Source organism: Amphiura filiformis, chromosome 19 (genome assembly GCF_039555335.1).
Source record: "Amphiura filiformis chromosome 19, Afil_fr2py, whole genome shotgun sequence".
In the NCBI taxonomy this organism is placed as follows: Eukaryota; Metazoa; Echinodermata; class Ophiuroidea; order Amphilepidida; family Amphiuridae; genus Amphiura; species Amphiura filiformis.
This window is the reverse complement of record NC_092646.1, coordinates 22,097,979-22,122,692: the sequence shown is the minus strand read 5'-3', so window position 1 is coordinate 22,122,692 and position 24,714 is coordinate 22,097,979. Positions and strand designations below refer to the sequence as shown.

Sequence of the window (24,714 nt, the reverse complement as noted above, 5' to 3'; positions counted from 1 at the left end):
TCAGATTCATCATCATGGCGGATGACTATGTGATTGACTTGCTCCAAAAGTGGGATGCTAGACCTAATTGATACATTCAGAGGGAAGTGTTTGGTTTAATTATTATTTGATGTGATAGAGTATTATATGAACATACAGTTGTGTGTTGTACATGCTAAATAATGCAAGCTGTGCAGTAGTATGCAGCCGTGACAAGTACAGTGCGAGTGTAAGCTTAACCACAAACACATTCACACTGCTCATGCACAGATGCATGGGGCTGATGTGCATGCATGCATATGCTACTTCTGCTTCTATGGGTGTCGACTCATTCACGAGGGCACGGTGGCTCAGTGGTTACGGCCTTGGACTCATAATCCGAGAGCTTGCTCGACTGTGCGTGGGTTCGATTCCCCGTCCCACCACCGTGTTGCGCCCTTGGGCAAGGTGCTTTGCCTCGCTTGCCTCACCCCACCCAGGTGCAATGGGAAGCTGTTAGGGGTAGTCACAGTCGTTGTACCGATGGACCCTGCGCCACTTGTAGGTTGCAAACGTGGTTCCGACATCTAATGACAGCGGAATAAATGTAAAGCCCTTTGAGGCTGTTTACGGCATAAAGCGCTATATAAATATCTACATTTATTTATTTATTTTTTATTCAGTCAGTTCTTCTTGTCCATCCTCCCAAGTAAATTGATTTCTACAAACAAAAATGTTTAAAACTTTTAAACAACAAGTTTATTCAATTAGGTATGTTTTCAACAATTGTTTTAAACAACAACCATAAACAGCTTTAAACAACTGTTTGTTTTAAACATTTGTACATTTAAACAACTAAAGTTAAACAACCCAGATGTTTAAAAACTATTGTTTAAAAAAGTGTTTAAAATACTTTAAGCAACTGTGTACATTTAAACAACTAAAGTTAAACAACGCAGATGTTTAAAAACTGTTGTTTAAAAAGTTGGTAGAGTGACCGGCGTAAACAGTGTTGTTTAAAATATTTTTCACATTTTAAAATTGTTTACTGTACTGTACTGTACTGCCACTGGCTATAAACATTGGTTAACTTGTCTTCTCAGGGACAGATACAGAATTCATTTAGGAGCTAAAGCTGTTAAGAAATGGTTAGAATGTTAAGGGAAATGTAACGTAACGTATAACGAATGCATAAAAAGATATAAATATAGCTTAAGGCCAAGATTTTCTGTACAAAATAGTTTGTCTAACTGCATCACCAAACGATCAACAAATAATATATGACCGACATCATACAACAACACACACCATGTAGCTTCAAACCAACATCTGTCGAAACGAACACGGGTTTCCAACTTTTATGTTTTCCCTTCACCTCTCTTTTACACTTAAGTTTGATTTCTCTCTTTCGATTTAAAAAACAAGACTTTCACAGGTTTCCACTCATTCCGTTGTTTTATTTCTGGAATACATATGAACAGAATAAAATTTGAAATTCCATGACTTTTGAATCTTCTGCAGTGGAAAACATAGGTTTTTACACCCTTTTACAACAGCACATAATAAAAATCATTATTAACAATTTTGATTCAATATTCAATGATAGGGGGAAGGACAAGCAGACCATACATTTCACGTTTTGTTTTCAATATTTTACAGTATAAACAGGGTCATTTCTTCTCAAAATCTGATTGGCTATAACTTTAAATATTGTGATATACAACAAAATAGTTTTTTTCTGGAATGGTAACAGGTGAAACGGCTTATAAAATAACTTAAATAAGATTTAGTTTTCATTAATGTCTGGCTCCTCTTCCTCGTAGACCTTCACAACCACCACGGCTTGCACCCGTTCCTAAAAGGAATTTACAGAAAAAGCATTATTAATATCTAAATTGAGTTTACTGAAATTAAGCAATTTCATACCAGAGAAAGTCAGAGGAAGTAAGACAAGGAGGATTATGTACGCACAGCAAAGGGCACTAGTGCAGCCATTGATTTACATGATAAAAAAAAAAAAGTATTTCAGTAGATATAATAGGCCTACCAGACTAAAGACAGTAATAATATAATTTTGTCATGCTGTCTACTGATGATAGTACTACATCGTATCAAACTGTTTGGTACCCACCAGTGTCCAGTGATTTTGGATAAAATTACCACATCCAAATGCAACATAGGAGGTATACTTGTGTTATAAAAGGTCATAAAAACTATAAATCCTGGGCGTTTCAAGTTAATCCAATTTTGCATATTGGAGAAGCAGGCTTATCTGTGTGAAAAATAACCGGCCAATATGTTTTGTACTCTCTGAAATTGTAGAAAATATAGTTTTGTAACCTGTCCTAAATTTTTAGCTAATTTAGATGTTTGGAAATATTCGCACTTTGGTGGTGATTTAGTAAGGAAGGGCACGCATGGCCAGCAAAATTCCCTGTGTAAATCGAATGCAACTTTTACTGACTATCACTCACTTGGGAACCGCTCTCTTCCGAAGGCCATTAAAGCTAAACCACTTGACGGATATTTTATGTACTTGATGTCAAACAAGAATAATGTATACATTACACGTAGGCTAAAAACTGAGTAGGTGGGGCCTCTGCAAATGTTCGTACCTCCGTAATATGTAAGTGACAAATAACAGCAAAAACAACTCCCATATCTGTCCATAACTTTGGTCAGTGAAGCGAGCCAGGGGATTTCAAGTGGGTCATTATTGATTGGCAAGTGCCATATCTGGGCATAAGTACAGTCCACCATTCAATGTGGAGGATGGGCTAGACTTTATCGATTGATTTTGCTTGAGTAATTTCCTGTTAACCAGGTTTAAGCACAACCCGGTTTAAATACTGCAAAGGTCGAATCATGTTTGCTGTGCAGAATAACTGCACTATGTTAAACTTTTAAGTTACATACCTCGGTTCCCTCTGCCTCTGCCTCGTCCACGTGGTTGCAACGGTATACACTCTGTTGACAAAAACGCCATACAAAAGCTGAATAATAATATTATACACAAAATCAGGGGAGAGCAGATTGATATGAAGCTTTCTTTTTGAATAATACGATTATTTTGATACAGATGATGGCAAATATTGTAATAATATTACATAAATACACATGAATGGGTATAATATTACATACCTTGATTGACATAAAGACAGCAGTGTTTATTATTATTATTATTTGCATGATTAGCTGGTTTCTTCCTAAAGATAGGGGATAATACAACCCCTATTGCAACCCCAACTCCAAGGATAAAGATCCCCATGCTAGTTGCTAATATGGGATGTATACAGCGTTTGGTTGATGATACAGCAACAGTTGTGGCATGGGTTGTGGTGTGGGTCGTAGTGTCACACAGGCGACTAGTAGCCTGAGTGGATGGCAGTGTTGCATCTGAAATTAAAAGCAAGCAGATTAAAATGAATGATGAACCAGGCAAGTTATAATCTGAGTCAAACGTTTACCCACCAACAAATAATAATGTAATTCGTTGCAACAAAACAAAACTCATTTCGTCAAATAGTGCCCCTAGCATGGTAAAAACTCATTCTTTTTTAGTGCCCGTAGCACAATTCCTCTAGATCTGACACCACTTGACAATAAGTATATTATTAACTTGATTAAAGGGTGAGGTGAAGTTTACAAAAAGGGACAGTATGTATATAGCTGCAGGTCCAAGTTACCCCCTCAAATGTTGTCATGTGCCACTGGATCCGCTCCTGGCTCAAATCCACCCACCACTTCAAGACAAGATAACAGAAAACAAGAATAGGCGCTATATGCATGCCTAAGGGGTGCTGGCATTTTCTTCGGAAGGGGGTGGGTCCCAAATACACTGCGTGGAGGGTCATAAATTTTTGGAAAGAAAAATAAGGGGGGGGGGTCATAAAATTCTTGATGACCAAAATGTAAGGGTTTACGAGATGACCAGAGGTAGTGTGTTTAGTTTAGTTTATTCCCCCTGCTTAGGGGATAAGGTGTATTGGTGGTGGTGGTGGTGGGGGGGGTCATAACATTTTTGTTGCCGAAATAAGGGGTCTCAATTTTATTGACGCCGACTTTTTGTAAATTTGGAACCCCCTTCCGAAGAAAATGCCAGCCCCAAATATACATCATAAATCTCTACAAAATGGTCACGGAGGAGAAATAACTTTATTTGTGAGGCACAGCCCCAGAGGTGTAGTCAGGATTTTTTTCTGGGAGGAAGACGGTGCTGAAGTTTTGGAAAAAGTACTCTCTAATGACAATACTGAAAAGGTGAATTTATTGTGACCAATATTTTACTTCCAATTGGGCCAAGGACAATATTGTTCAAGGTTGCGCCGCAGGCTTACAAAGAAACAATAGCAATCAAGCTTAAACTTTAAATTAGCACCCGATAGAGGGCAGGGCCTGAAGAATGAGGGAAATTATGGGAGTAAATATTTAACGGAATAAACTGCATAATCATATTATTTAGATTTATTCCGTTAAAAATCTTATTTTAACTTATCAAATTACTAGTTTTTATATTCTATGGTGTCAAATTTTATTCACAACGTTGTAAATACGCATTAAATACGATTAATAACAACAGAGGGCGCTTTTTCTTTAATATGTGATCCTGTCTTCTGGAGTACAAGAGTATACTCTCACATGATACTTAATATGTGATCCTAATACAGTATCTCATATTAGTTTTCATGTTCTCCTACCCACTATGGGTGTTTTGGCAGACCTCTCAATTTTTAAAATTTCCCTGGGAGGGGAGATGATGGGTGTATTTCTTGGGGAGGCCCCTGATAAGACCTATATCAATCTGTTGGTATACTCACTAGTTTCACTTAATTTCAAATGCAGTCGCATATTCCTGGTCCTCTTTAGACTTGTCTCCATCATCATTGTCAGATTCCTTTTCCTCATCTATTACAGGTAGATGACATTTATCCAATGTGTTGTTCTTAAACTGTACGTAGCTCTCTTCACAGGGCTCACAAACGTGAGATGGATATCTGTCACCTGAAATTGTGAACAAATTTAACATTTTAGTAGCCATATTAGTTTCAAAATTTTGCACGTTTTTAGCGTCCCCGCACTGAATGACCCCTATTTTCTTGGAGCCCCCACTGATGAATGATCCCATTTTTTCGACAAAAATCCCCACCAATAGACTGCTAGTGTCGTACGCTGGTAGGCACATGTACGTCACTTTTATTTTCAAGTGCCCCCCCCCTAAGATTGGTCTCTCCTCTCGTCACACACACATACCCACCCTACTCATCCATCCACCCCTACAGACCTCCACACATACGCTTCCACATGCCCACCCTACTTACTCACAACCAACAATGTACAGATACATCCACAACACCACACCACACCCATATACAAACCATGCATGCAACCTCCCCACACACTCCCTATGCATACTCATTTTTTCCTTTTAAGTTAGGCTTTTGACACTGACCAAAGATAATACGGTTTCACATTTCTAATGTAATAATAGCTTTAATTAATGTTGCTGTGTTTTAATGTTGCTACCCTCAAATGTGTACCTAGCTTATGCACCCTGACAATTCCTTCGTTCTCCATACAAAGTGGACTAGGAATACAGCTGGTTTCCCCAGTCTGATCTGTACCATCTGGGCAACCACACTTAGTATCTTCTCCAACTGTACACGGGGTTGTCTGTAAAAATGAAATAACAATAGAGATCACTACATTATTATGTAATCTGAGGATCTTTTGAAAAGTTGCAACATTTAGCAATTTGAATTATGTGGGATTAAAATAACTTTCAGAATGGTCTTGTTAATATGAAAGTCAATGGGAGTAATACAACTGGTCATATTTATAAAAATAATATGAATATATCATGATATTGATCGCCTTAATATCATATTCAATTTACTTAACATTTAAAATGTAGCAAAAGTCAGGCTATAAAAGAACCACATAGCAGAGCATTTCAATGCACCAATAACATTTTTTAAAGTTTATAATTCATCAGTTTATCATTCCTAATTATGTCAAAACAATAAGCCAAATCGGCATTGGAAGTTTGCAATGCATTGTGGGACGGTTTTTGCAGTTTTGGGACACTTTGCCCTTTGACCCATAGGGAAAATTCAGGAAAATTGTTTTTTGCGCGTACAAACTATGATCTAAAATGTTTTACAAGAATAAAAACAAACCCCCAAAACATGGTTATTTCATAAATTAATTATTTTAATATCTTTAATGATAATATTATTACAATATAAATAAATAAATTAATAATAATTGCAACAATTTTTCCGACATGTCAGAGGTCAAAGTGTCCCAAAACTGCTCTCAAAAACCGGAAGTTACAATGCCGATTGGGCTTATTATGGCATTGATATAAAATAAGAAACAAAGGAAGTACGAAAATGAAAAATATATAAAGGAAAAAAAAAAAAGTAAAAGTAAGATGTATCAGAATCCATACAAGTCTACTCGGATCAAAAGCTCTGGGCACCGATTACAAATTAATTGTCCATGCCAGAGAGATCCAGGTGATATGACAAAATCTGGGAACATGAAGGTTGGCCAAATCGGTTCATACTTTGTAAGATTGATGTACTGGATGACATATTTTCACATGTCAGACTAGACCCACCTGACCCCCCTGGGTAGGGAGATATGGGTACCCCTAATTTGGGGCTTTTGCACTGGAAAATTGCTGTGAAAACAGTTCAAAAATGGCAAAGTTTATGAAGTTTTTTTTCTATCAGCAACTTCTCGATTGGATTTTATTTTGAAATATTTGTCAAGAGCATAGTTTATTTGTAATATAGAACTTGAAATTGCAATGATTGGGGTCTTGGGTTTTCAGGAGGGGTCATCAATGTTACCCTCTTTAGCATTTTTAAAAATGTAAAAAAGGGTAATTTTAAAGCCCTTTTATGAAAATATACATCTTAAATATTGATTTTTTTAATGTCAACATTTTGAGGCTATATTGGTCTACTCCAAACAATAAATGGTAGATTGGGGCGATGTAACGAATTTGCATAAAATTGGTGTTTCTAGACAGTATTTTCGCCTAATAAATTTCTTGAAAATGATATTGTAAGTCTAAAAATTGGAGGAAACTGAATGTGACAATTCTATTTTTAGTCTTAAAATGCTTAAAATGTTTTCATATGGTGACATTGTTTTAGATTTTTCTAAACAGAATCATGTCAAGTCTGCAGAAGTGTTTCTAAATACAAAACAATTCATATTTAGCTATCTGAGTAAAATGCAAAACAGAAATACTGAATACAAGACTACCTTGTGATAAACCATGATGAACAAAATTACAATATAAATGTAGGTCCATTATGTAGGCCTACTGTTTATGCTTTTTTTTTAAGTATATCATATATATTGCTTTTATATATTATTAAAAATTATGCCTAAAAGCCCTCAATGTTACGAGTAAGAAACTAAGATATTAGTTGGCTACTGTGATAATAGCTGATAACTAACATAAATCACAAGAGTTTATAAAGGAGTAAGTTAATCATTTCAAATAAATTGGATCACAGTTTACATTCACAAATAATTATGCTAGAAACACTATAGGCCTACTGCAAGTGCCCAAGAATCTTAGCCATAGGATGTAGTCCCAGTAGGCCTTTCTAGTAGCTGGGGCAGATATGGTCTTTTATGATCGTCAATTTCATGCTATGCTGCTTGAACTGCAACTGCCTTATAAATACTGAAGTATTCACTAAATTAAACCAGGATTTTATTCAATTACAATCGCAAATTTCCAATTTGCGATTGTACTGTTTTTGGTCAGTTCTTCTTTCTTTCTTCTGTCAAACTTGTAACGAGCCATCGTAGCCATATGCTTTAGGACCATGTAACCATATTTGGTCACAAGGACCAATTGGTGGGGGCACAAATGTTACATGACCAACTCGGGGTCAAAGGTCATCCAAAGGTCATTATGGCCGAAATGTGATTTTCACTAAAAATGCTTCTTCTTCCACAAATTACATATAACACAATGACGTGACTTGCATGCCTGCATCGGCTTTAGCCAATGTCTAAAAGTTGTACAAAGAATTGGTTCTTAAAGGGGGTAAAATCTTTCAATTGCATTATCTCGACATCCGTAAGAGGTATGGGGCTCAAACTCGGTGACAACAAATCTCATGACCAGGGGAACATTTTACAGGGGTCAGGTCAAAGGTAAATAGGTAATGCAGATGTCAATTTTTAGAAATGCATTTTCTGTACATTTGTAAGGGGTACGGGACTCAAACTCTGTGACAACAAACTTAATGACCAGCGAAATATTTTGGAACACTTTGCAGGGGTCAGGTCAAAGGTTATCTGGGGTCAAATCTTATCATTTCTTATTCTGGACATCTGTAAGGGTATGGGGCTCAAACACAGTGACAACAAATCAAATTTTAGAAATGTATGTTTTGGACATCTGTCTGTAATGTGATTCATAGGCCTACATTTACATGCGAGATATACAGGCTGAACAAAACGATTGGTACTAATCCATATTTTGTTTATTAAAGCAAACTTCTTGGAACATCATGATATCAGACATGTTATGTTATTTGTTCCTGAGAATAAAATAACCTAGATAACTTGCACAATCATAAAATGACCTTTGAATGCATCTTTGAACTGGAAATAACATTACAGCAAGACATCATAAATACTTGAGAAGTAAAACATGTTTCATGTATATGATTGAATCAAAGTATCTATTCTGGCTGGAATACTTAGATTGTGCTTGAAATATTTGAGTTATAAAATGGTAATTACTTTTCAATAAAATATTGGGTAAGTTGGGATGAGTTGTTCTATATTATCATGATTATCAGGATCAGAAATATCAATGGACGATTGAGAGTAAAATCCAAGAATCTTGTTTGTTTGATTATGTTTCTTACTTTGTTTGTTTTTTTTCCAGTTTTTTTTCTTTAAAACATAAGTCATTTCTCTTTTTAGGATAAAAGGTAGCCCTAAAAGGCTGGTTAGTTTGTCTTTGGTTCTTCTGAAGTGAGTTTACTGTGCTGTTCTGCCCTCTACCTGGTTGCCTCCTAGGCGAATACAGGTTTCAGCCCTGGTTCTCATTGCATCAATTGCGTTGCGTACCATCCCTGTGCACCAGATACCTGCGAATGCATTTTCAGTAATACGTTTGCAAAGATCTTGGATTTTGCCACAAAGGAATCAAATCAAGTGGTGTGAGGTCTGGTGATCGTGCAGGCCACTCCACAGCATGAGCCATCCCAACCACTCTGTTTGCTATCCGTGGACAGAGTGAAAAACAGGTACTTTTATTCAAAAGAGCATATCTTCAAAAGTTGTGAGCCGATTGAAATAATTGTTTTGGTTTATTAAAGCTAACTATTAAAGGCTTCTTTACATACCGAAATATACAAGTATTTAATCAACTTTTTAGAAATAGGAGAAAAAGAGGGCGCAATGAGGGGCCTCTTTTTTGGAGGGACACCCTGCCTGTAAACATTGCACTTTCAGTTCCATACAACTTCTTATGTGTAAGCTAGAATATCATTTTGACGCTTGCCTGTCCTCAACTACAGGGTGTGCCAAAATTATTTATACCAGGAAAGTTGTATTTATTTAGGTATGAAGGGCATTACTATCGGTTGTATTTTTTAAATTCTAAAATTAACATATATTTAGCTTTCTTAGGAATTTTAGATTTTAGAAATTGGACGTTTCTACATGTAGGGGAAAGTGGGGTAATCCCGGGCACCTTTCGTTAAGGCTACACAGATACAAGATTAAATAAAGTTCATCAGTGAAAATCATATCAATGCAAAGTAGGAGTAATGTTCTAACTAGAAACCAGTTTTTAATAACTCACCATCTATAGTTAATAAGATATAATTAAAAAACAAAATGGAAAAAAATGATGGGGTAATGCCGGACACGGGGTAATCCCGGACACATGATTGTTGCTAACAGGGAAAGTGAAGTAGGATGATAATCCCCTGAATGTATTAGGTACTTCTGTTACCTGAAGCATACAACTATGGGGGCTGTTGTTGTTGTCTATATTTTCGAAATAACAAGTGCCCGGCATTACCCCATCTGTATAGAGACGCATGTGTGTCCGGGATTACCCCTCACGGTCTCGATTTATTTTTTCAGTGCTTGTTCTACTAATCCATGTTTAAGATACCAGAATTCATACATCCAGCTAACAATCAAGTATCAAACATAATTTTCATCCATACTTAATCTGTGTCCCTTGTCGCATTAACTGTCATCCAGCTAATAAATCACTTGTCAGATAAAAAGTCAAAAATGACAATTTCTGTTTTTTCGTAATTTTCACAAAGAAAGACGAGACCCAAAGCGCTGGTAGTAGTACACGTGAGGTACACCTTGAGGTAGCTAATACCCTAAGGTAGTATAATAGTGCCACCCTTCTCCGTTTAGCTGCAATCGACGTGTCCGGGATTCCCCACAGTCCGGCATTACCCCACTTTCCCCTAATAGAAGTTACAGAATAAATAGAAGACATTATGTGTATACATTATATGACTACATATTTTTGATATTTTGTTCAAACACGGTATAAAGCATTCTGCGACACCATGTAGTACAATTAGGCGTCGAAAAGAACGGTAACATGCAAAGTGTCATCATGATTATGCACTAATAAATAACTGAATGCTAGGTCTATAATAACTCATATTTATATGTTGCTTGATGCTAAGTAATGTTGTATGATCATGATTTAAATCTTAAGGGAGTGCTGCTTACCAAATAATTGTTTATTTCTTACTTATGTTACTAAATAATTGTTTATTTCGTACTTTTGTTTGAATCTGTTCATAAACGGTTTGTTTAATCAAACTGTTCTTTAAAATTCCTGAGTGTTTGATCAGTATTTTAGGTTTTTCTCATTTTAAAAAAAAAAAAAAAATCTAGAAACACTTAAATTTTAGTAACATTTTGTTATCCATGTTATTAAAGTTTAAAACCTTACCCAACTTAATAACCAGCTCTAAATAAAGTATTTAGTTGAAATAATCACATATTTCGTTAATATTACAATATTTTCAGCTTTGTAATAGTGCTTAAATACCATTATAGAAACACTGTATTTTCTAAAAAAGCAACACCGCCCCAAGATATTCTAATTAATAACCTTACTCAACTTAATAACCAGCTCTAAATAAAGTATTTAGTTGAAATAATCACGTATTTCGTTAATATTACAATATTTTCAGTTTTGTAATATTGCTTAAATACCATATAGAAACACTGTATTTTCTAAAAAAAGCAACACCGCCCCAAGATATTCTAATTTGTTTCCCACAGCCACATGTTGGGTCACTCTAATGACACCAACAAAAATTCAAAATTTTGATGTATATTTTTTATATTTGCATTTGAATTCATCAAATAAAATTCAATTTTTAAGACATTTTGAGGGGGTATGTTTAGACACCCCCCAGAGCCAAATGATAGGGGTTGGTTGAATGTCAATTGTTCTCTGTAATGCCCGGGGTAGATGTTTCCTACAAATACTTAATTTACTTAAATAACTTCAACCACTTGTGAAAAATGAGAATACAAAATTGGCTTAAATTCAGGAAAAATTCATCCATTTTAAGGGGGTAGATTGTACCAAAACAAATAAGGGCTATAAACCCTTAACAAGGGGGGTCAGAATCCTGAAAAAGTTTCAGTGAATATGTTTCATCAAACACCCCTACTACACCAAATATGGGCAAATTCGGACAACCTTGATGTTCCTGCCACTGCCTGGCTTTCTCCGGCATGATCAATTAAAAGGCTTTTAAATTAACATAATAAATTAATGAGTGAATGTTCTTAACCATCCAGAAGTTTGTAAGAGAGTTTTGGAATCAGCGGGTTAGTTGTCTGATGAAGTTTGGTGGTTCCAGACGTAACGTAGCAATGTTGTAAAAAGTAAGTTCCAGTATTTGATTTAAATCCAAAACTAACATAATAAATTATTCATAAACAAGGGATTTTTGCCAAATGATGTAAGGCGCCAAGAAGAGGAAGAGAAGATATGAGAAAAAACGTGAAATAAAAAATATGAAGGATAAAGAATGTGAACTTTGAACTACTTACTATCACTAATTCCCCACTGCAAGGCTGACAGTCGAATGGTATTGGACAATAATTTTGGAAAGGCATAAATGTTTTACCTTCTTCTGGGAAGATGCACCTGAAAAAGCAAATAAATAAATAAATAAATAAATAAATAAATAAATAAATAAATAAATAAATAAATAAATAAATAAATAAATAAATAAATAAATAAATAAATAAATAAATAAATAAATAAAACAAATAAAAAATTAAGTAATATATAAATAAATAGATAAAAAAGATAAATAGATAATGTAAAATTACAAAATACATAAAAAGAAATGAAAACAATACCTGTGTACCAAAACATGTAAAAACAAGACATAATCTATCCTACGAAGTGCATGCACATGCTACTTTTCCCTTTTAAACATAATTATCACAACAAGATGATGATAAGCTCACAATTATTCTTTTTTTTTTTTCGAGTTGGTCTAAGATGTGTTCAAGGTTAGTAATTATTTTAAACTGTTGCGATTTGGTAGTGAATGGTAGTGAGCTTCGGCAAAAATTGCATTGATCATTTCATAGCGAGCGTGTAGAAAAATTCAAATACATACTGCAGTTACTGTCCGTTTTCCTATACACAATACACAGTGCTCTTTCCCATTGACGCGTGACCCCTACAAATAGCCCTACGTTAAAACTATGGGGATATGACTAGTTAACGTCGCTGTGTGAAAATAACCGGCCAATATTAAAAGTACTCTTCTAAAGTTCTAGAAAATATAGTTTTTAACATGTCCTAAATTTTAGCTAATTTAGATGTTTGGAAATATTCGTACTTTGGTGTTTTAGTTAATGTTATAGGTAATAGTACATTGCCTAGTTAACGTCGCTGTGTGAAAAATAACCGGCCAATATTAAAAGTACTCTTCTAAAATTCTAGACAATATAGTTTTGTAACATGTCCTAAATTTTTAGCTAATTTAGGTGTTTGGAGAGGGTCGTACTTTTGTGTTTTAGGAAGGACATGTAAACGACAGATAACACCAAAAATATGAAGAAATTATTTCCAAACTGTGTTAAGTCAACAATCATTATGTTGCTCATTTTCAAGAATGCTGGTTTACAAAAAGCACGCCATTGTCTGATTTCGTGAACAAAGCCACACATACCATTGTTTCCTTTCGTTTCCTTTATAATCGGTTACCCAACTGAAGCTATGAATACCAGCTTTATTGCGATATCGCACATGAAAACAGACACTTGTAGGCTACTTGTGCACAACCAGAGAAGATCCGATTTAATCAGTTGAGCTGTTTCAATGAGTGTTATCTTGGTTTAATAGCTTTTAATGGGGTTAAGTCCTGCAAAGGTCGAGATGAATTCTACTGTAGACATGACTGCATCATGATCACAGATATACTTTTGTAGGTCCTGTGGTTCTTGAGTTATGTTGTAAAGAGGGCTGAAACAACATCACCTTTATAAAACGTACAACTCAGCAACAATAAATCAAGCAAGTTTTCAAAGTATATGATTTGTATAATGAACCTTTGCAAAACATCAAGGTGTTATTTTTCAATAATTATATTGATTTAGATAATGAAAATCGATCTTTTTGGCTGCCTCGACCAAGTGCTTGTACCAACTGAGCCACCAAGAAAGCACGTGGTATCTTAAATCACATTCTACCGTATTTGCTTCTCGCTTCGCTATTATGATCTAGCAAATGCAAGTTTATTAGGAAAAGTTTAATTTGTGATCAAACCATTTTTGATTGATAGCTAAAAGTAATCTAAACTTGCTATTTTTCTAATTATTACTAAGCTGTAGTAATAACAAATCAACATGCAGAGTGAACAAGCGGTGCGAAAAAGATAAAAGATGCATAATGGTTGATACAATGAATGTTTTTTCCTTTTACCCGTAATGAACTTCATGCTTCAATAATCATGCTAACGAATACACAACAAAAACAAAACCACTGCAACTCAAACATATTTTGCAAAGCATGCTTTGGTCACGTGAAAGCAAATTTGAGGTCATTAATTTTATTACCTGAAAGTCCATTACAACACTGGTATGTGAAAAAGTGAAAGGAATAAAATAGAAACAATTGAGTTGTACTCATTAAAAAGTCATTAATAATGTTTACGGTTGGACGACAGGTTAGGATATGTGCTTTGGTAAACTTTAGTGTTAGATTTAGGTTGGTGGCAATATGACCATAGATAATTTTGCATTAATATCTGGTGCTACAATAAAAATCATTTTATGATTTTAATGAACATTTTTGTGTTTAGATTGGATACAGATTGATGTTGCATCATTTTGTAAGTGTCATATATGGGATTAAAGACTGAAGTAGTTTATGTAAAGTGATTTTCCATCATTTTACATAGCAATCAAATAGTAACAAGGCACATGATAACAATATAATAGTATATGAATATTAAATAAGATACAGTATAATATATGAAAACACGATACTTTGTAAGATTGCATTTTAACCAGGTACACTCAATATGAGTTGGATATCAAATAAATATGATCAATGTAAAATGTATTTTATATCAGTTTATGAACGTGAAGAAGATTAAAGTGAAAAATACATAAATGTAAACAGGTACACTCAAGTGAGTTGAATATAAGTAAAAAATAAATATAAAGAATACGTAATAGCATAGAAAAAACAATACGAAAACTATCATATGCCTTTATATTATGAGAAGGCAAATGCAATGGGATGGAAAAAAGGATCTGCTATAATTGGGCAGATTTAAGCATAATGACACAATGTGTCAATTATGCTGCGACTTTAGGTGAAAATGACGATATTCTTATAACAAAGGGAATTAGGCAATAATTTAGAGAACTGGGTCATTATGTGTTAAGGAATATGATATAGGCCTATGTTTAAAATGTATTTTTCTAAAAGAATCTTTCTAAAAGACTTAATTAAGATGAAGACCTTGGGATTCAGAATACCACACCCCGGTATCACACTATGCAGATGATTTCTTCCTAAAAGGCATAAAAGGTTTGTACCCAAATACTCACGTTGGTTGACCATCTGGAGCCACCTGCCCATCTGGAGTGCAAGTACATGGTAAAATCATGTAAGTAGGGGCCATGCACGTGTCACATGCGCAAGTGTTGCCATGTTCGTCTTTGTGGTCAAACGTATCCTGTCGATCACTGGCGCAGGGAAAGCATTTTGTAGGGCTGCAAAATAAAAAGCAGATAAATTACACGTTGGGTTTCCATATTTATTATCTGTCATCATTATCTCTTCATGATTTTCTTTGACGTCCTATGGTCGTCATTAACAAGGCATATAGGGAAAATATGCATGGTCACTAACCCTAACCCTACCCGAGGTTTTTGGCTATCGGAAGGGAAAGAAGGAACGAAAAAGAAGAGAAGATGAAGATAGTCACTTGGCACCCCCGGGATTCGAACCTCGGACCCCTCGCATGCCACGCAGAAGATCCCCAGCATGTAGCTACACAGGTGACGTTGGCCCGGCCAACGATTCCCTGGGTATATATGACTTGGTCTGATTGCGTCATCAAGTCCCGTGGAATCCGTGCACGCAGAGCGGTTTTAATAGTGAGCTTTAGTGAGTCCTAGTTCTGTAAGGCATATAGGGAAAATATGCATGGTCACTAACAAGGCATATAGGGAAAATATGCATGGTCATTAACAAGGCATATAGGGAAAATATGCATGGTCACTAATTAGCCCTAACCCTACCCGAGGTTTTTGGCTATCGGAAGGAAAGAAGGAACGAAAAGGAGAGAAGATGAAGAAGAAAGTCACTTGGCACCCCTGGGATTCGAACCTCGGACCCCTCGCATGCCACGCAGAAGATCCCCAGCATGTAGCTACACAGGTGACGTTGGCCCGGCCAACGATTCCCTGGGTATATATGACTTGGTCTGATTGCGTCATCAAGTCCCGTGGAATCCGTGCACGCAGAGCGGTTTTAATAGTGAGCTTTAGTGAGTCCTAGTTCTGTTAGGGTTAATGCTCTAGCTTTTGAATTAAATTTGAAATATTTTCTCACAATATTGAGTGCAAGCTCAAGAACCACTGGACCAAATATTAGGCTTGTTTGTGCTCATTTTAATGCATTTGTCATGCTGATTACAACTAAGGCCATGACAATGTACAATTCTGAACTTAAAATTTTTTAATTTTGTCGTCTGCAGTCGACACCTGCGTGGATAGAGTTAATGTCATCATCATCTAATCATCATCATAATTATGATCGTCTTCTCTGTTTCCTTTATTCATAATTATCTTTCCTATCTTTAATAATACGCCTATATAATTGTCCACCTTCTCCTTCATCTTCTCCTCTCCTTCATTCATGCTTTTACTTTCCCCATGACGGGGTTTATTGCGGGATAAAAAAACAGAAATGTCAAGCAAAAGACCTGAAAGAATTTAAACAATCACTTTCAAAATGCATTTCAAAGTGTTTGTTTTGTAAAGTTAATCTTAATAAGAGTTATTATTTTAAATACAATGTTGTTTCTGTAATTATAAGAGACAAAAATACGTACCACTCCTGGTGGGCTTTGAGGACAATCAAAAGACCTTTCCTGTCTTACTTCCACTTCGTCGTCCACCTGCTTTTCATCTGGATCTTCCGCTGGGTCCGTTGCCTTCGTGCTATTCACACCCTTCACTCTAAGATCTACACCAGCTGTCTTGAGAAGGTCCCTTATCTTCTGATATGCTGTAGTTGTTAATCCAAGTCTGTCTTCATCGTCTCTTGGATTTGTGTCATCAGCAGGATTGATCTGATCGAGGTCTTTCCGGAAGCGTACCTTGTGCTCTGTACGGTTGTTGTTGATAATATCGAGCAGATCCGGGTTGATGCTTCTGTCGGGAAACACTTTATCAGTGTTCTGACTGTCATCATGTGTGGGGCGACCGTTCAGATTCAATTTAGAATCAGGACCACTGGTCTCTTTGTGATTAAGTCCTGATCTTCCCAGATCTTGCGACGCATCAAAGCCAGACCACTTCTCTTCGTTGTCGTGAAGGATGTTCTTTGGATCAACAAATGCACTGTTGCCACCCTGCTGGGACTGGATGTCGTCTTCATCCTGTGGTAAAGTTGGTAGTTCTTGTGGTTGTTGGGTGGATAGACGCATCAGGTGGTTGAAAGATGACTTTCCACTAGCTTGAACTAACTGCATAGAAAAACAATAAGAATAAAGAACAAAATGAGCAAATATGAAAATATTTGATTCTTTCAGGATTTCTGCATGGATCTCAACAAGGGCTGCTACCACTGAGGCTGGAAATATTTTATTGTTGTTCATAAATTACATCTAGTTGTTGACTGTGATGTTACAGATATGGCAGGCAAAAGCAATTATTTAAACAAAACACTGCAAGAATTGTGAAATCGTGTATAAAAGTATAAAGGTTTATCTGAAGCGTTTGATACCATTGATCACAAAATATTATTGCATAAACTTGAATACCACGGTTTTAGAGCAGAGTTTAAGAGTGACTCCGAGTTTCTTTAATATGACAGCCTTATGACGCTTATTATTTATCTGTTCAAATTCTGTCAATCAAATTTAAGAAGTAATATCATGCGGAGTTCAACAAGGTTGTGTTTTCGGCCCTTTGTTATTTATATACAGGGCAAATGACATTGTGAATGTTTTCAATACTGAGGTTTATGTTGTTTGCTATATATAACGACAAACCAATATACGTATTTACATTATACAACAATATTATCAGTCAAATTGATGTTCAGTCTGTAAGTCCGCACTAATTTGGTTCAAATTACATAAAGTCAATAAATTATCTGGTAAATGCTAAAACAATTTCGTAATTAAAAAGAAAGAAACAATTTGATAATGCCTCTAAAACTATATCACGAGGCGTACTATTTTTCTTTGTATTTCACTTTAAATTTTACAACATAAATTACTGTATACTTGACGTGGCGTCTAAAATGATACAGCCCCTATAGAATAAGTCTCAATAACATGAATTGTAGAATTTATTCATAAATTTTATATTCATTTTATAAATTTTGTTCAATGTTTACTACTGCCATTCACAGGCATTTCATCTCACATGTAATTTACGCAATTACAAATGCTAATTTTAAGTAAAAATCAATTTTATTGAAAAATCAAATACGCTACGCACAGCAATCCTGCACTAGAAGCAGGCTGAAAAATAAGCCTAAATAAAGTATTTATGGGAACCACTAAGTTTATTGGCCTTAGTTCAGTGTCCTTATTCCGCATTATTTCTGACTTAGTCACCGCATTTCAAGTTCCCATTCATTGTTGTGTATAACACGAAGGAACAATGGACCAGACAATATAAACAGACACATTTGTTATATTTGGTAATAAGGAAATAACAGACAGTTAAAACGTCTGGTAAATGCAAAATATAATATAATTTTTGATTTATTTTATTTACAATTTCACAGACACATAGTGCACACAAATAGACAGCTGAAAAGTTGATTCAATAATGAAAAAAGATATGGTGATATGGACCATCCCTGAATAATTGAATAATTCCTTTTAGAATACTCTATTCAAAAGCAATCTCAAAATACCTTTTATTCTGCAGTCATAACGGAATGTATTGGGGGGGGGGGGGCCATGGGTGGAGTGAATTAAAGGGGGGAATCGACAAATGTATGTATATTTATTATAACTCCAATGAAATGAAATGTGATGTGATGTGAAATGCATGGTGTGATGTAAAGTGGTGAACTCATCGTGTGGATCCATTAGAGTTTTGTCAGAATATCCGTTTTAATTTCACCTTTTTTTTCACTTGCGACTGCCAAAATGTCCAACTCAGTACTTCATTTATACCACTTCATTTTATTCTACTAGGCCCTATAGGTACAGAGTTGCGAGTTGATTTTGACAAAATTAGTATTCGGAATTGAAAAATGGTGCAATCAAAACCAAAATTCTGACAAAACTATGATATATAGCCTTATATAATGTGCTTTAGAAAGTTGGAAAATATCTTTCATTAACGAACTATGTTACTTATAAAATCAAAAACGTTGACTTCCCCCCCCCCAAAAAGCTCATGTGGCAGATTGAAGCCTGTGAAAATCGACAAGCTTACACTAGAAGCCTAAATTTAAAATTTCGCACCTAAGTTTAACACCAGGGTTTACAAAAATACAGTACCAAGCATTATAGTTTTTTTTCTGACATTTACCGAAGAAATGAACATTATTGGTTTTCATTTGACCGAGAAAATTAATTATGAAGTGAAAAGGTGTAACTAAAATTTTTGCTAATTTCAACACCGAATTCGATCGTTGCCAGTGCCTAATTTTAAAGTGACTGAGTTCGTCTTGTATAAACAATAGCCATCGACTGACTAGCGTTCTGCCTAACACGGGGATTCCCCAGTTCATTGATAAATATATCACGAGGAGGGGCGTGGGCGAATTGATTACGCAGGTATTTAAACAAACTAAATTATTTACACTGTGCGTGTACACAACAACCTACTTTCTACACATACGTTCTTAAATTTCATGTGTAAAAATCAATTATTTACCAAAATATCATGTCACTATATAAATGAGTGTACTATATTTAGTATAAATTATATTTAGTAACGTTGAAATGTAGTGTCAATGCCATGCAGACACGCACACCACCATTTACGAACTTGTGATCATGACACGTACACGAGGTGATTTATATATGGTTGAAAATATATTCTAAAAATGCAAGAAAATTAGTCTTACTTACCAAATGCATCATCCCTAGAACAAAAGGAGCAACTGCAGATATCCTCTTTTGCCACTTCATCTTCTAGTGTCTGTATTAAAAACTCGTAGTAAATGTATCCTTAGCAATCAAGTGATTTAATCGTGTGCATGTACGACCGACTAAGTATTATCATGTCTATGATGACGACATAGGAAACAAGGCGATAAATTCACGTAAGCCTTCCAGTTTAAACAGCGACACCGTAGATCATTGACAATCAGGGAGCGCCACGCGCCGAAACACAATTATTTTCTATAAATAGATAAATAAATAAATAAATAAATAAATAAATAAATAAATAAATAAATAAATAAATAAATAAATAAATAAATAAATAAATAAATAAATAAATAAATAAATAAATAAATAAATAAATAAATAGATAAATAATACATAAATAAATTTCTTGATTTATGTCACTTTTATATATAGTCAAGCAGCAAACTAAATTCCGTGGCCTTTTTTTGAAGACAATGTGCCACCTATCCTAACATGTTGTTTGGGTCCCAAGTAACATATTTATACATGTTTACAAAAATCCAGATGCAGCAGATGGCGGCCATCTTGTTTTTCAAAATGGCGGCCATTTTTCAATATATTTCAAACTGACCCTTCCCATTGTGAATTTATTGATACAATAGCAATTGTTTTAGGCCTAAGATATTATTTATGACATGTATGCACTAATATTGACGATTTTGATATTCAAAATGGCCGCCAAAAATTCAAAATGGCCGCCAAATTCAACTTATTTCCTCTATACATACAATTAGACTTGATCCACCAGTCCTTCAACTGCTTACGCACGGTCATCGGGTTGTGCTGGCAGGTGAGGACTGGTAACGATTGCGTTCGAAAATTGGAGCATTTATTAGCTCATGAATAATTAATTAGTTCTTATCACGTGGTCACAGCATCTCCTTTTAAGGATGTTATAATTTATTATGAATGAAATATTTGCATTGTTTACTATAATCATGACATTGACATGAAATTATAAATAAATAAACAAATTTGTACTGCCTGAATATTTATTCATTCTAATTTCACACATCATTTTCCAGGCCGTTTTCCATGCATTTTTGAGTTGTCACTCGTCTCCTCATGCTTTAGCTCTTTGACTTGCAAAATATGCATTGTTTTTCCTTTTTTCCTTCATCATTTAATACGCACGTGGGAAATTGAAAAAAAAAAATTGTTGATTGTAATACAATATTTCACTTTTTTTACTGTTTATTTTATTAATTGTTCAACTTGATTCACGTGTATTTTGTTTCTATGACCAGTGTGTTTGTTTATAGGGGGCTGTCATTTTCTTCGAAAGGGGGTGGGTCATGAATATACTGGGGATCATAGAATTTTTAGACCAAAAATAGAGGGGGTTATATTATAATTTTTACCCCAAAATAGAATAGAAGGCTGATGACACAAAATTTGCCCAAGCTGCGCGTGCATTCTTTCAATTTACGCTCAAAATGTACGTACAATCTTTATCTTTAGTTAATTCAAAATAATATATAATTCAAATTTTTTGCCCGCTCCGCGCACCTTCTTTACGCTTTTTTAACCCTATGATCAAAATTTTAACACGCTCCACACACTTTCTTCACATTTAAGTTTTGCATGCCTCGCGCCTTACTAGTTCCGGTGATGAATAATTTGATGTCAGTCTGTGTAGGCGGGAGGGGTCATAAAACTTTTTGACTCGAGATAAGGGAGTCGTAAAAAAAATTAGCCCGCGATAGGGGGTCATAAAAAATTTACTTAGATTATACCGTTTGTAAGTCATGTATAAATGTGCAGTTGGGAGTGGGCCTAGGACTACGGTACGGGATTGGTAGTCAGTATAGTGTTACGGTACGGTAGTCACAATGTTACGCAACTTACGTCACACAACTTACGTGACGTAACTTACATTGCGTTGTTAATTTACGCAACGTGACACCCCTTTACGTTGCGTTTACGTTGCGTAACTTATGTTGCGTTGCGCAATTTACGTTGCGTTGTTAAGTTACGCAACGTAACTTACATTGAATAACTTACGTTGCATAAACATACATTACGCAACTTACGTCAAACAACTTACGTGACGTAACTTACGTTGCGTTGCATTGTTAATTTACGCAACGTAACTTACGTTATGCAATGTAACGTAACTTACGTTGCTTTGCGCAACTTACGTTGCGTAACTTACGTTGCATTGCGTTGTTAAGTTACGCAACGTAACTTACGTTATGCAACATAACTTACGTTGCAGTGTTAATTTACGCTGTGAAATTACGCAACATAACTTACGTTACGCAACGTAACTTACGTTGCGTAACTTACATTGCATTGCATTGTTAAGTTACCCAACGTAACTTATAAACGTAACTTACGTTGCGTAACTTACGTCACAATGTTACGCAACTTACGTTCTAATAACGGTAGGTACACGGCTAGGCTGTAGACTACAGCAAGTCATGCAAGTGTAACACCATGTGACCATGCATACATAACGATACGATGTGTGTATAATAGGTCCAATCTTAGACTAATGTGTGTATGCGTAGACGTAGACTACGAGCTACGGCAAGTATAATGCCCTGATCGATGGTACGATGCATGAGGGCCCAGCCATAGACTACGGTAAGTGTAATGTCTAAATGGAGAAATGTGTGCAAGGCCCAGCCGTAGACTTGGAAAAGGTTAGGTAAATAGGATTACATGTACCGTACATAGTCATGGTACTACTACTACTGTTAGGCCTAGCATGACCACTATTGACCAGTATTTTGTCCTACATTCATGCAAAACATATCATGACAGGCTAGGCCTATCATTCTTCTAGGCTTACTCACATTTGAATACTTTGTGGCTAAGCCTAAGCCATGAAGCCCGAGCCTAGGCATGCTATGCCTAGTCATAATTTTGGGACTCCGTTTTTTGGATCGAGTCTAGTCTTGTAAAATTGAGTGAGATCCAACCCATGATTTGGCATGAAGACATGAACTTACCTTTTTTAACATGAAGAATACCATCCATTCGATTTCAAGTGCAGTGCAGCGTCTGATGTACATAACATGTACACTACATGATGTAGGACTAGGACTCGTGCAGTTGCACAGCACAGTTCTCGGTGAGGCAAGTTGCTGTGTATTGACAGGTTGGTACTAAACTTTCACATGTTCAGCAGTCAAGTGGCTGTTAGTACAAGGAACTTATACAAGTTTACGTGGTGAACTAAGTGGCTGTGCCATTTGAGTGCAGCACAGACCTACTGACATGACCGACAATCCGGCTTACTTCATTGTACTTCTACTTCTACGGTTCTACCATTGCCAAGCAACCAAGGAGTGTTGGACAGTACCATTCAGATTCAGACAGCGGGCATGGCCGTTGAATTTCTTTGTCTGTCTTGAGACCGTGCATGACTGAGTATAGCTTTCTGGAATCTGTAGTACTTACATGCTTTAATAGCCCGTGCCTAGGCTGCACTGACAATGAATAATTCGTGTAGTTGAATCAGGCTGTTTGTTGAAAGTAAACATCCAATTCATGAACATGGCATGGTAGGCCTATGGCTATGCCGGTGTGAATTGAAATCAAGAAAACGCCGATCGCCGTTTACATGGCACAAAAATGCCTCCTATTTTGCTCTAAAACAACCGATGACTTCAAATAAACAGTCTAAAAGATCACCAGCAACGTCACCTTCAACTTCTCCAGCCAAAGTTTCAGCATTGACAACCAGGTTTGAAATTAAACATATTTTGTTGTTTTTCCAATGGACGGTTACACAGACAAGCTGATGATCTGTCTCTGCTCTGATTTCTCACAAAAAAATGTTATTTCATGAATATTCATCATGTATCAGCTGCCATATATGGCCGTACAACAAGTATTGCGCAGGCGTCAACCATATTGAGCTACTGCGCATGCACGCAGGATCCTGCGTAAAAACAATACAATACAAAAGAATTAATCGCCCCACTTTTTTGCATGTTTCGTTCTCAGGCCCCGAACGAGAAACGGCCATTTTATTCCGCCATTTTGAATTGTTTCGAGATCGGGGCCGAGGGACTCAGGCTAACATACAATGAGCATTATAAAATATAAGTTTAAGCAAGTAACATGTTAATTAATATACGAACTCATACACAAACTCCATACTACACTGCAAATACACACCACACCACCCCACACACCCACCCCCACATTCCAATGCTTACCTATAATTCACTCTCTATGATAACATTTTATTTTAAAATAGTTCCTGAATTTAAAATCTGTAACTTCCACCTTAAATGTCTTCATGCCTCCTCATCTGGATATGATAATAATAATTATGTTCCCGCTAAGTTTGATGTACCGGGGCCAGCCCATACTCATACCCGAACCCGTAATCCTAATCTTTACCCCGATCACCCCTAACTTGGTACCTAACTCATAACCCTGTAGGCCTACCCTGCTAAACGTATATCGTACTCTGATATCTTTACCCAATAACCAATGATAACATGTATCCCGTACTAGTACCTGAATGTCCTACCCTTATACCCTCCTCGGTTCACATAACCCTGTATTCTTGGTACCCCTAACCCCATCCCTGGCCAGTAGCACTACCCATCCCTGTGGCCCCTAGACCCATCCAAGGGACCCCTTAACACAACACCGGAACATATTATGATAATCCACTGCTCAGTGACCCATAACCTGATATGTTCTGGCTAAATTTGATGTACTCGGACCAGCCCATAACTACACCCTTGGCACCCTAACCATATCCTTAGTACCCTAAGTCTCTTACTCCAGTACCCTTACACAGTCCTCGGTACCCCTAACGCCATCCCTGGGACTCCTAACGCCAAACCTGGAAACCCGGAACTCCATCCCCAGTACC

General features: G+C 36.1%; 2 protein-coding genes across 2 annotated transcripts in view; both read right to left on the bottom strand.

The window, feature by feature from the left end:
• LOC140141049 (uncharacterized) overlaps positions 1–15,238 on the bottom strand; it is a 36,165-nt gene extending 20,927 nt beyond the window's left edge. Inside the window, exons 1-2 of the mRNA XM_072162827.1 lie at positions 15,088–15,238; positions 12,061–12,157 (exon numbers count right to left, since the gene is read on the bottom strand). Coding sequence (XP_072018928.1) covers positions 12,061–12,157; positions 15,088–15,161 — 171 coding nt within the window. The 5' untranslated portion in view covers positions 15,162–15,238. The remainder of the gene's footprint in view (positions 1–12,060; positions 12,158–15,087) is intronic.
• On the bottom strand, positions 15,223–19,991 carry LOC140140447 (uncharacterized). The gene is made up of 3 exons (XM_072162206.1): positions 19,812–19,991; positions 16,599–17,234; positions 15,223–15,252 (listed from the first exon to the last, which is right to left on the bottom strand). Exons 1-3 carry the CDS (start codon positions 19,869–19,871, stop codon positions 15,223–15,225), a joined length of 726 nt encoding a protein of 241 aa, XP_072018307.1. The 5' UTR covers positions 19,872–19,991.
• Positions 19,992–24,714: the final 4,723 nt, after the last annotated feature.